At 41.8% G+C, this 14,405-nt stretch overlaps 1 protein-coding gene across 1 annotated transcript in view; it reads left to right on the top strand.

Moving 5' to 3' along the window:
- ERMP1 (endoplasmic reticulum metallopeptidase 1) overlaps positions 1-14,405 on the top strand; it is a 50,765-nt gene that overhangs the window by 20,944 nt on the left and 15,416 nt on the right. Inside the window, exons 10-14 of the mRNA XM_075596669.1 lie at positions 9,024-9,214; positions 10,133-10,285; positions 11,027-11,226; positions 12,164-12,279; positions 13,596-13,759. Coding sequence (XP_075452784.1) covers positions 9,024-9,214; positions 10,133-10,285; positions 11,027-11,226; positions 12,164-12,279; positions 13,596-13,759 — 824 coding nt within the window. The remainder of the gene's footprint in view (positions 1-9,023; positions 9,215-10,132; positions 10,286-11,026; positions 11,227-12,163; positions 12,280-13,595; positions 13,760-14,405) is intronic.

Raw genomic sequence — 14,405 nt, forward strand, 5'->3', positions numbered from 1 at the left:
GAAGATACAGGAAACGGCGATCTGCACCTCCTTGCCCCACAGTCGTTGGAAGAATGCACTCAGCGCTTGTACTGCTTGTAAATATAAGCCACCAAATGTCCTATACTGCTGCGGCCGAGTTTATTCGAGCATTTGCCCGTTCTCGGCCGCAGCAGTAACCTGGCGCGCGCCAGAGGGTGCCGGGCGCGCGCCGAAGACACGGAGGAGCGCCCTCCGATCGGGGCTTTCTCCCTCCCGCTGCCGGGTCCGCCGGGTCCCCCGGAACCCCCTGCCGCCGTCCCCCACATCGCGGGACACCAGGGCTCCCTCGGGGAGCCCTGGACGCGCGTGCAAGGGGCGCAGGCACCCGATGACGCGTGACCGCGCGTCGATGACGTGCGGCACGCCGAGGGAGTGCGGCTAGCATGCCGGGGCATCCCCAGGCTTGCGGAGCTAGCCGCACTCAAATAAAATGTGCCGCCTCTGTGTATAGATAGATAAAAAATGCATTTTTTATCTATATATAGGACATTTGGTGGCTTATATTTACAAGCGCTGAGTGCATTCTTCCAACGACTGTGGGGCAAGGAGGTGCAGATCGCCGTTTCCTGTATCTTCCACTGGAGATTGCCAGGTTCTGACGTCACATCCGGCAACGTCATTTCCGGTCCGCCACGAGGACGGCGTCACTTCCGGTTTTTGCCAGTAGAGAGACGCAGAAGGAATACAAGGCGTCTGAGGCACCCAGCGGATCCCCCACACGCGGTCACCAGCCCCCATTGGTACTATGCGAATTACCAGCAGCCGTCCTGTGAGTGTTATCTAGGTTTTAACCCACCAGTGCGGTCTGTTAGCCATTTGTCCTTTTTTATCATCTAGTTTAATAAATAACTTTTATCATTAGCTTTGCTTAAGTGTTGTTTGTCTAGTTGTGTCTGTTTGTTTTGTCTGTTTATGTCAGCCAGTTGCAATTATGTCTGTATAAATTGTTTAACGGTGTTGCACTAAATATTTCTTTTTTCATTGCATGTTCTACTTCCACTGCATCAAGTCATATCTGAATACCCCAAGATACAGAGACTGTTGATTTCCTTGGAACTGGAACTATTTCTACTGGATATCCAGGATTCCATTATTTTTGGACTCATTAGGCGCCGGTATCTCTTTTGTTTATTTGATGTTTTTGATAAGTTACCAATTTTTGCCATTCCTTTTTCTTTGGGGGGTGCGGGTGTTTCAATGATTCTTGTGAATTTTTATTTTATCAGGATGAAAAATATAAATCTTAAATAATACAAATTACAGTCTTTATCTTCTTTGTACTGTAGTTCTTCTATCAGTTGTAAATTAAGGGCCGGTGGTAACGGTAGCACCTTTCATCACTTCCGCATCGCTTGACATTGACATCCTGAAAATGGATAATCATGGAAGAATGAATAATACAAATTTATAATAATAAAAACAGTAATACAAATTTTCAGTCTTTATCTTCTTTGTCATGGCCGCTTTGCATTCTCTAGTTAATTGAGAGAGGGGGGGTTGTGTAAATTTTGACTGTTGATACACTATACACACAGTTCACTAATTTTACACATGATAACCCCCTCCCCCTAGCCTTCCTTTTGTAGTGCAGAATCTCTGAAAATAAAATAAAAAATGAGTGCAGTAAAGTGCATTTATTGGCATTGCTTACACTATCACTACAGCATATTGGAGTATGCAGTTACTACTGTCAAACTATACTGTACAGTACACAGTAACTGGATAACTACAGTATACTGGAACTCTATACTACATTATAACTACTGTATAACTACTTTATAACAAGATTTGTTGTGCAGCAGCTCTGAAAAGTAAAGAAAAAATGAGTGCAGTAAAGTGCATATTAAAGACAATCTGTGCCATACTTACCTGTATCATACTGTACTTGCTGCACCTGTACTTACCACACTACAGTACTGTAACTTACTACTTTCCTGATGCCTGCCCATTATGCTCTATCAGAATGGGCAACACGGTCGCAATATGATCTATATATTTATTATATCTTTCTACGGTGAGTACGTTGTTCCAAAAACTCATTATGCCAATTCATCCTTTTTTGACGGTTTCACCACTTTTTGGATATGATCCTTCAGCTGATGCCATACCATTTCGATAGGATTGAAATCTGGCGATCTGTAATTGGAGGGGGTAAAGAAGGAGAAATAGTTAAAGAAATGCACAGTAAACCGTGTAAAAAAAAAAAAAGAGAAACGGTTACCGTACTTACTCCGCTGGCATCTTAACCCAGTTGATACCGTTGGCAAGAATAGGCGCAGTAGACGTGGTGTGTTTGGGATCATTGTCCTGGAAGAACCGGTGACCATCTGGGAATTCACGTGTAATGTATTCCACAATCTCGGGCACTATTTGCTCTTGAAAAAATACTTTATTCATGATTCCTGTAACACGAAAAGTGCTCAAAATACTGCACACTTGTACAGTACAGTACAGTACAGTGCATAAGGCTACAGCATGTGACTTTGTGCATTATTTTACCGTCAAAGATGACGATGCATCGTGGTCCACACCTAGAGATAGCACCCCACACATGCAGCTTCACTGGGTGTTTTCATAGATGAGCGTACTTTTTTGTGGAATGCACAGGAGGCAAATCTCTCAAGCGATACAGTTGACTCGTCAGTAAAGATGCAATCCTGAAAAGTCTCACCACTTTCGATCCATGCCCTTGCCTGGTCCACTCTTTTGATCTTGTTGTCGTCCCTTATCATAGGATACACTCTGTAATGACAAGGAATAATTTTAGAGGTACTGTACAGTTAAACCACACTTTTACCTACTGTACTGTGCAATACTAACCTTACGCGTCCATATTTCCATCCCAATCTGTTTCTCATCACTTTGATGCTGCTCTGAGATGCGATTTATATTATGTTGTTGCTCTAAGCGTACTTGACCCTTGTGGCACACCTCTCATCATTCTCTATTCGCTTATTTGGTCAACCAGAAGAGTTGTCTTGAAGAGCCTACCACACTCTGATCTGTATCTGAACTTGCTCTTGTCCAGATACTGCATTGTGCTTTATTCCATCTGCATCTATGGATCAACCCCGATTCTACGGACGCAGGAACCCGCTTGCTTCTGCCGTGCCGACCATGAAAAAGCGAAAGGCAGAAGCCTTTTCCAAGCCAAAGCGAAAGGCCAAGGATAATAAAGAAAACTTTCAGACGACTCCAAAGGCTAAGAAGCCTGGGCCTTATGTCAAAAAGAAATTCGTTGGTGTACAAAGAAAGCAAAACGAATGGCAGCCACCCATTAAAAGCACTGCTCTACCGGGAACCCCCATGTCACCTGCACCCATCCACGGCGCTGCTCTACCGGGAACCCCCAGGTCACCTGCTCCTGCACCCATCCACGATGCTGCTCTCCCGGGAACCCCCAGGTCACCTGCTCCTGCACCCATCCATGATGCTGCTCTACCGGCAACCCCCAGGTCACCTGCTCCTGCACCCATCCACGATGCTGCTCTCCCGGGAACCCCCAGGTCACCTGCTCCTGCACCCATCCATGATGCTGCTCTACCGGCAACCCCCAGGTCACCTGCTCCTGCACCCGTCCCCTACGATGCTCTGCTGCTGGGAACCCCTATCTCATCCGCTCAAGCACCCATCCATGCAGATGTCTACAGCACTCCTTGCACCAGATCCAGCTCGTTCGCCCGCATGCTGGATGGTTTAAGTTGTGTCGATATCCCTGACAACTCTATGGTGCAAAAGACACATCTTCTTTTAGAGACCATGTTAAATATGGATAGGCAGATGGACAAGATGGATAAGCGTATGGAGATTGACATAGCGGGGATACATTCTTTGCTTGGAGTTCCTGCCCCTGTATATCGGACGCAGGAGCAGGAGGGTGGCATGGATGTGACCTTCACGATTTCATCACCAACCGCACCCCCTCCGTCTGAAGAATATGTGTACATGTATGCTATTAATGAGGATGACATGACAACCCCGTTAAGACCACAACAGGAGATTACAACACCAATAAGGCGGCTACGACAGGAGGAAAGCTTCCTCCCAGACCACCTACCCTCGCCCGCTGCCAGAAGCACACCCGGTCCCAGAGTCACACCCACACACGCTTGCATTGAAACGGTGCCCGACATCAGCTTGTGCGACCTGCCCCAGCAAGTCAGTGAGAAATACAAGGTTGCAAGTGCTGGTATAGCCCAGAGATATGCCCTGTCCATCTTCAAACACCACGTCCGTTATGAGGTGTACTGCGGGTGGACCCACAACGTGAATTACAAAGGGGATCGAACCAGAAAATTTAAGGAGAACAATTGTGGAGGAAGTGCAGCGGTATTTTAAAATTAACGATCATTTAATGAGAATCATGAGAGACTTAATAGATGGGATTTTGAGGCATACAGGGGCTCATCCCTGGAAGGACAGACTGGTGGGGATCGACTTCACTGCTTGATTGTTTGTCTGTTCAAAATTTATAAAAAAAAAAATGTTTTTACTCAAAAAAAATAAAAAAAAGTTGATATATTTTTTTTAAATTGTTTCATTGTCACCTTTTTATAAGAAAATAGTGTTTCAAAAACATACAGTCAGTAATGGTTGGTTAAAATCAGTCCATCCCTCAAAGTTACAAGAATTTTCATGAATGGGGGGGGGGGGGGTGATGTGTGGTGTGTCTTGTTCACATTCACGCATGCGCATAAATGTGATGACACGCATATGCGTTTCAATAAGGTTCAATGAGACATATACGCATGCGCATTAAATCAAAACAGTATTAAAACAATACATATAGAATACACATACTGTAGAATAAATACATACTGTATAGAATAAAAGATTATCATTTTTTTGGGGGGGTTTCTTATACAGTATGTAAAAAAGTATTGAATATGAAAACGGCAACATAGTGTTTAAGGTTTTCTTTAAAGCTCACAGTTATTCTATCCTAATCAATAAAAATTGCACTGTCACTAAATTGTTGCCTCCAGTACTTGGATTTTTAAATCAGATTCATCAATGCGCAAGCAACGTTTCAAAAAAGCGATATTATCCATCGAAATCCCTCAATTTGCCGTTCTGCACTTGATGACAAAGTTTCTTTTCTGAGAATAATAAACTTATGACTGGTACCGTATATTATATTTTTCCGTTATTGCTGCTGATTGTTCTGTTGTTCAAAATTTACAGTATAACATAATGTTTTAACTCCAAAAAAATAAAACAAAGTTGAATTTTTTAAAAATGGTTTCATTGCTTCATTGTGCAACCTTTTATAAAAATGTCAGTGTTTCAAAAACATTCCGTAAGTACTGTATAACATTTCACATAATGGTTGGTTAAAATCAGTCAGTCCCCTCAAGAAGGCCACAATAATTTTTTCGGGGGGGGGGGCCTCTTGTTCACATACTCGCATGCGCCTAAATGTGATGCCACGCATATGCATTTCAACAAGGTTCCAATGAAACATATAGTACACGCATGCACCTAGCTGTCCACCAATTGTTTAGTATCTACTGTAGAAGCTGCTCAGCCAATCATATTGCTGTACTACATTTTCTAGAATTGTGAATAAAATAATAGAACTAAATAACCATAAGCAATGCGATTGATTACAGGAGAACGGACCGATCTGCAGTAACTAATCGCTTGTCTGTGTGCATAATGTATTGATATTTAAAAAAAAGAATAAAATACGGCAGCTTGAACTGCAGGTAATGTACTGTAATACAGGTACAGTAGTGTAATCCAGGCAGTTACTGTAGTAAATGATACTGTATTTACCTTCATTATAGACTTTGCCAATCGGGTGGCGCTGAGCCACTGCCAGTCCCGTATTCTTCATTTTACACGTAGTTGACAGGTGGCAGCGGGCCTGCTACACCTGTAGTTGAGAGCTGATGAAGCTGGAAATCTTTTTGGTACATGCAAGCTTGCTGGTACTGTATTTGTACGTGAAATCTTGCTCAGGCTGCAGATATCCTGGCGGGGACAGATAGCAAGGGTTGCCGGTCACCTGGTTTTCACTGACGGTCGGACTGTTATTGTAAGCTGGTGCTGGGGCCGTTCCATTGCTGGCCTGGGACTGACGACTCTTAGTTGGTTTTAACATGAACTTTCGCCTTTTGAAGTCTCCATGATCAAAGATACTGGAAAAATCTGGCACCACACACCAATACCCTCCTCTAACTCCGTGTGCAGAAGCAATACGAAAAAACACGGGTCGCTACTTAACTTTTACCTTATTGCATACTTCCACTTACGAGCATCTGGTGAAAATTTGTAAAAATCATAATTTGAGATAAAATATTGATACATTTGAGCAACTGCGGCCATCTTATCATCTGCTGCATTAATTGCAGACCATATCTATAAGCGTACGTTATGTCGGGCTTTTTGCACACGTACTGCGGTGTACTCATTGCAGGACAGGAGAAATCCAGTACAGTAATGTAAAAAAGACACTGTGCATTGAGTTTTTATTAACTAAATTGTTTTTATTAACTAAATTGATACAGCAACTTCTTCAGTACCAAGGTCAATTCACAATGGACCACTGTGGGTATTTTTTAAACACCTGCAAGTCGACACATTACTGTAGTTTACACATTAGAATTCATTACAATTCATGAATATCTGCCCCCAATTAAATCCGAACCATTATAATTAAACAGATAACCCTGTTGCTGGGCGGGATGAATGTAGGGATGCCCAATTTATTGTGCGTGGAATTCAGAATATGCAACCGCTACACCCCCGAGAAGTTTTAAAATAAAGGCTGGCGCAGCAGTATGTTGAGGGAAGTGACTCCTTGTTAAACCTGATTGATGGAGATATCCTAGTTAATCCAAACACATTTGTCGCAGCCTAATTCCAAAAACATGATTCTTTAATTCCGTGGAGATCAGATCTGGAATCCTACCTGAATGATGACAAAATAGGGTGCGTGTGAATATATCCATATATCTCCAAAATGATTTGCAGTGTGAGGAATATAACACGCCAAAACATTTATTTGGGGATTGCAAGACTGGTGTCCATAGTGTAGGACTGAGGAGGCAATGTAACGATGTGTGGGAAATTTTGGACAGGCTTTCAAGAGTGCTGTTTTCAGGGTATCTGTAAATGTGTGAGGAGTAGTGGGATGTGTGGGGTGGATGACGGCTTCCACAGGCGAGAGGAGCAGCTGCAAATGTCTCAAAAGTGACCGTGCCAGAGTATATGTGCACAGCAGAGTGCGTGAGAGAGCGCGCGTGTATGTGTATGTAGGGGTAATAGCATCCAGGGCTTTGTAATATCTTTAATTTGATTCTGGAGGATACAGTGACCAATGTAAGGAATTGCAAATGTTTTAACTCGTGGGAGTTTGCTTCTACACTTCTACAGCATATTTTAATTTGAGGTTAAAAAAAAAAAATATGCATAATTTCTTCCACCAGAAACATTAAGATTGCTTTGTATAAAAACCCTGAGTGCATCAGTCTACACCCTTCTGTCTATATATTTATTTCTCTCTGATAAGCATGTTAAGAAAATCTTGGCTTCAAATACAGTGCAATTGCTTGATCTGCTAAGTAGGTTTTGTGTTTTCCACTGAGACCTTTAACCTGCAGTCACTTTCCTGACATTGGCACAGATATTTGGGTTCAGCAGATACATTTATTGGAGCATTCTTATAAATTATTTTATCAGGTCTCATAGTAGACACCACAGACTTCCATTCCTCCAGGACAAGTTAAAACCTGGGTCAGACTAGACAAAAATGTAGCTTCCTTTTCGCTTGACCATGCGCTTAAACTGCAGGGTGCGTACAGGTAGCATGGCTGTCACCGCCGGACCATTGAATCTAATGCCCCATAATGCCGCAGCAGGAGACAGAAGGCATTGTGGGGCGCTAGATTGGAAGCTCTGGCGGTGAGTGACAGCCACGCTGCCTGCACGCAGCCCAACGAAAAAGGGAGTTACATTTTTATTGCAGGCTGGTTGACATACTGTAGGTAAGGACAAGGGTTGTCATTATTAGGGGGTGCAGGGGTCTTTGGATATGGGGGTGAGCAGGTCTGTATAGTAAGAATGGGGAGGACAACTGTGTGTGTGTGTGTGTCATGTTGCATTTTTAAAAATCTCTCAAAAATGGGGAGCACATGTTTCCTGCTCACTCTTATGCTGAATATCTGAGCTGGAAACATGCGCTCCCTATTTTTGTGAGACGATTTATGAGAAACGACTTGGACATTTCTATTGGGTCTTTAGAGCAGCGGTTTTTATGTTCTTAAACTTTATATTTACTATTAATCACTTATCACAAATTGATAGTCACTTTTTATTACATATTGTTTTGCATGATCACTATATACTAAGGCTGGGGTGCGCAAACTCTTCCCCCTGCGCCCCCCTGCCTGCTTTTGCGCCCCCCAGCGCAATACCGTGGCCACACAGTGTAATGCTGAGTTGCCATGGCGACGCGTCGCTGGTAAGTCAAGTTACAGAGGCCTTGCGCGATCTCCAGCATTTCATTTAAATGCCTTCGGGGGAAGTGCGGGGCCTCTGTACCCACTGTGCATTGTCCCCCCCCAGAAAATCTTGCACGCCCCCCAGTTTGCGCACCCTTGTACTAAATTGTGTATATACTTTCAGGTTGTTTACTGAGGGATCTAATAAATAATTTACCTATCGCTGTATTCTATATATGACGTTTTAGGTGATTAGAAGAGCGTCCTATCTTTCACATGTTCTAACTTAAAATTATACTTTATTAATTACCCGAGCTGTGCAAAGCAATGAGGTCTACATCCCTGTTGTGGGGAAGAGCATACGTTAAAGTACGTGTGCAGAAGGCTTTATTATTCATGCAATATACTGTGCCAACACTGCCACTGAATCTTACAGTATGGAACCGTTATACTGAGATGTTTTGTTTACAGTGGGGAAAAATTTAACATTTGTAGGGGTCACTTGGTAAAAAAAAAAAAATTTGTATGCTAATGTTTTTTCTCCAATATGCACAGGTTCTTCGTATAAATTTGTTGCGGTGTATCTGCTGGGATTATTTGTCCCCTACTTGCACACCATGTACCACGTATGGGCAATGTTTGAGATGTTCACACCTATCCTTGGTCGCAGCGGTACAGAAATTCCCCCAGATATTGTGCTGGCTATCTTTCTTGCGGCTTCTACTATATTTCTAACTTCCTATTTTGTAAGTATAACTGTAATCATGGAAGCTGTTGTTGTTGATAAAATACTGTTCTCGGGGCAGAATTGGAGCAGTCTGAAACAATTTGTCTTTGTTGTAGACTTGTTAGAATTCTTGTGTCACAGAAGTTAAATTTCTACATTCCAGTTTTGATGGTAGACAGTGGTATCAGTCTTAAAGGTTTGTTCCTTCTCTAGCACGACATTAAAGTGGTGGTTTACGTATTTAGGCAGTATAACGTAAATACATGTATTTTATGGGTATAGGGCCAAATACTTTACAAGACCTAATACGAGGCGAATACGTCAAATAGATGTAAATGCATAGTGCACAAAAGTAAACATCGGGATAGAGTTGTGGCCCAAATAGTTTATAATCTAATTGCCATTTTGATGCGTCCAGGATCTCATAAACCTAGTTGCTATAAACACAAGCAAAATATGAACCTTCGGTGTCAAAAAAAGTACTATTTGCCATATTCAGATTTTTTTATTTTTTTAAAAAATTTTTTAAGAAAAGCGTACACTTTGAATGTGGCTTCTGAATAACCATATTTAGATCTCTGTGGGTGAGACTTAATGGTGCAGAACCAATAACATGGATTAAATATTGTAGGGTTTGAAAGTTGAGCTGACCTGAGACTGTTGAACTTCTTGTTGTCCAGCACAAATCTAGAAAGTCCTACGTCTGCAATGCATATTCTAACCTATTCATTTTTGAAAGTTCTATTTTCAATTTTGAATATCTAAGCTTCACATTATTTTGGAATTAATGCAATGGGATAAATACATTTTGCCAAACATAACTTTTGTAAATTAGGTGTTAAGGGTGGGGTAATTTAGAATATTTTTGTTAGAGAAAGCTGAAAAGATAACAAATTTGCTGATTTTTAGGTGTTTTTTTTTCTTCTCTTCCTTATAGATTAGCTTCATCTATCTCAACAAAAGCACCACAAAAATCCTGATTACTTTGACTTCAGTAGCTGTTGTCACGCTCATTCTTGTCTGCTGTGGCCTATTTTTCCCCTATAGTTCCAGCGTGGACAGTCCGAAACCCAAGAGAATCTTCCTGCAGGTAATCCTGGCTATACAGATTACATAGATGTGGCATGCAGGACGAATCCTTTTGAGACGTGCTAGCTTCATGTAGTGTTGCTCCACTGGATGGTCTCATTATGTTAAAGCGGCAATCCCAGGAAGTCCAGAAGAGAAGGGCACACCAGTGTTGAATAAATAAAACCACCACTTTACTTGCTGTATCAATGTTTCAGGGTCTCCGCACCGATGCATAGGGAAATGTACTAATGACATTGTGTTGATACCGCAGAAGTTGATGATGCAAATGAAAAAAGTAAATATCTTGGGAACCGATAGGTCCCCAGAGTTAAAAATATCACATTTTAGCTCAAGTGGGACCGCAAGTTCCAGTTCTATTAAATAAAAATAAAGTAGTGGGCATTTCTACTTTAGCTTTTGGTTGTTAGTCAAGGTGTGACCATTAATAACTCGAATATGTGATGTGCCAAGTGACTTTTTGTTAGTTCAATGGAACAACTGGGCCGTTTATGACATGTTTTTTGTTTTACACGATAGTAGGGCTTTATTTTCTAAGTGGCTTTTTTATTCTTCTTAAATGGAACCCTATATGCCCTTCTCCTGCTTGGATAGATTAGCTATGACCTCTATAATCAACTGTAGTGGGTTGGTTTACAAAGAATGTACCCTTTCCCTTTCCAAAATAGTATCTGCAGCATTGTCAAGTTGTATGATCTTTGAAGATTTTCTTGGCTGTTTGTATCTTATTTCCTTGCTTCAGCACACTACTCGTACCTTCCATGGCTTGAATGGGGAGGTGGTGAAAAGAGATTCTGGAATATGGATCAATGGCTTTGATTACACAGGATTATCTCACATCACTCCTCATATTCCTGAATTAAATGAGACGGTGCAGGCCCCATGCGATGATGCACCGTTCTGCGGATTCCCCTGGTTTCTTCCCGTACACTTTTTGATCAGGTTGGTAGTCTCTTAACCATAGCACAAAGACCTGAAACAAGCGGTTGCGGCTTACTTTTGTATATCCGTTTAAATCCCCTTTAAAAAACAGGAAGTAATACCGGAAACAGATCTACCAACTTGGAAAGTGGGGAGTGGCGAGCTTAAACCTTGGGAGGGGCCACTAACCTCCCGAAAACAGCTGAGACCAGCTGCACAAAGTTAATAAACACACAGATACCCAACAAGCTCTGAGAAACCCCAAACATTACTATATATGTGTATGTGTACAAGTGTCAAAAGGAGTGCTAGTGGGCATGGATAAATGTATACAACAAAAAAACAAAGATGCCCCACTTTCCAAGTCGGCAGGTCTGTTTCATTTTGCTGGGTTACGACTGATCCAATGCAGATCATTCTTCCTGTAATTATACAGGTAAATAAGAATTTTAACTCCGGTAGTGTTAGGACCTGCTAACGGTCATGCCTTGAAGTGGCAGCAGGCTTAAGATGCTTTGGCCAAAGGGTTAAACTAAATGACCCTTTTTCAAGAGAATATATAGGTATTGCACTATGTATTTTTGTCACATTGGAAGTAGCTTTGGGCATCTTTGTTTGTTTTTTGTTGTTTGCGTTTTTGTCTCCCCTGCACCAAATTCTAACACCCATGAAATACTACAGTTTTATGCCCTACTTACCCTGATTGTAATCTTTTCGGGGAAGGGTCTCCCTTTGCCTTATGTTGTCAATTACCTGTCGCACTTAAACCGCATTGTTAGTGCTTTATAAATAAAATGATACATACTATTGATATTTGTTTCTGTTTACATCACCGCGTGATTATTGCATGGCAGGGTGCTTAGGAGAAGTAGCTAACATCTGCCCCACTGGTTGCGAATCGGAGTGTTATCACTTTTTTTCCTTTTATCTATTTTGTTGTCCTATTTTGGTTCAACAGAAAAAACTGGTATCTCCCTGCCCCTGAGGCTCCTCTCACAGAGCACACTGCTTTTAAACTTTCGTCAAGGGAAGAAATGGCTTGGGGCTCTACAAGGCTGAACTTTGAAGTGAAAGGTGAGTATCTCATTGCACCCACGACTGCTTTTGGTTGTTAAAAATTCCTGATAAACACAATGCGGCTCACATTTTGGGTTGCACTACAAAAAAGTTGAAGCTCATGCGGCACTTTCTTTTGCAGAAGAACGCAGTCACTTTCTGCTGCATTTTCCAAAATGGATGGGAATTCCTCTGGGTTTTGCAGACTATTGTGTTACACTTTTCTGGTAGTCCTGGCAGTGAAAGGGTTACCGGAAAAGTTTTGCTGAGATTATTTCCATCCTACCCGCTAAGGCTGCAATGTAGTTGATCAGGATAAAAGGTGTAACAATGTATTGATAACTTATTTATTGTTGACCGATTGCCATGGTTAGGGTCCGGATTATTCCCCATTTAAATTGTGTCAAAGGAAACCAAGTTACCCTGGAAAAAGGCTGGAGATTTTCAGGTTGGACGGATTGGGGAATTTCATTTACTGTATGGTTTCCATTTCTTGAGAAAATGTACTTGCTTTAAATCTCTTCCCAGGTGGTAAGTTGATCCCAGCCTTTTACTCGATCAGCGCATTGCGGTTTCTCGGTGACAATGTGTCTTGGGTGCAATTAGAGCCATGTTTACTACGTAAGGCAAGGAGGGGCCAAATGTGCCCAATAGACCAGATAGCAAGAGCGCAACATATTGTTTAGTATATACTGGGGCTCTTACATTAATTGTGTATAAAATGCCTGGGTGCCACATATAAACCTGAAGCAGTATGTAGCTGAGAACACAGGAGGTCATGGGTCTTTCGCCAGAAAGAAAAGTGATTTATTTGAAGATAAACGTTTCAATAATAAGATAAAGGTCCCTGTGAATAACTTTGTGTCTCGAATACATCACTTTTTATTTTGCCTGCTTTTTTATATATACAGATTGCCACAATGTATGTGTGCACATGCATGCATAAAATCAGAAACGGCCTTTATATATACAGATTGCCACAATGTATGTGTGCACATGCATGCATAAAATCAGAAACGGGACCCGCACAAAATAAAGGTAAAGGAAGGGTGCATACTGTCCAAAAAGATACAGAAAAAGGAAAACAGGACAGGCACTCCTATATGCAAAAAGGGGAAATTGATTGACTCAAACTTCCCCTTTTTGCATATAGGAGTGCCTGTCCTGTTTTCCTTTTCTATATCTTTTTGCACAGTATGCACCCTCCCTTTACCTTTATTTGTTATGTTGTTTTGTGCGTGCCCTGTTTCTGACTTTTTGTATGTATGTGTATACAATCTACACATACTATGAAACATACATGCATATAAATGCCTTTCCTTGTTTCGCGATAGGCCCAAGTCACATGACGCTATATGTGCGCTCACACACAGGATCTGTGCTGTCTCGCTGGTCTCTTGGTGATGGAATGCCTGTGCCCAGCAGCGGAGGGGACTACTTTGTGTTTTATTCCCATGGGCTACACGCCCCCGCGTGGCAGTTTTGGATAGAAGTTAAGGTGAGTGTGGGATAGGCTACTGTAAAGGGATTTTGGAGGATAGCTGCAGAGTGCATTTGTCATACACACACACACACACACACACACACACACACACACACACACACACACACACACACACACACACACACACACACACACACACACACACACACACACACACACACACACACACATACACACCCTGCCAGCAAAACCCCAGAAGAGATTGTAGTGGCAAAAATTGTAATCAGTGTGAGACCCCATATAGAGTGGCTTAATAAGTATCCAGTCTCTGCATACTGCTTTCATTTTATCACTGTTATGATTAATATTTGTTTTTATTTTGTGTATGCTTGAATGACCTTTACAAGTGAGGTTTGTGACTCTCAAACATTAAACACAAAGCCTGTGCTGCAATCTCAATCCTTGTGATTGAATCAGCGAGCAAACTGGGCTTGTTTTCCCCCTCTCTTGATTATAGTTTATTATGCGTGTTTTGGGAATTATTCAGCGAGATCCTTAACAACCAACAAAAATAGAATACAAACCTAACCTAAATGTTAGAGCAAAAACCAACCCCACACCAGAAACACTATTAGTCTAAGGATCTGTATATCACAATTCATAAAATAGCAATTCAAAACATATGCAGAGTGCCTCTCAA

Source organism: Ascaphus truei, chromosome 1 (genome assembly GCF_040206685.1).
Source record: "Ascaphus truei isolate aAscTru1 chromosome 1, aAscTru1.hap1, whole genome shotgun sequence".
Taxonomy (NCBI): Eukaryota; Metazoa; Chordata; class Amphibia; order Anura; family Ascaphidae; genus Ascaphus; species Ascaphus truei.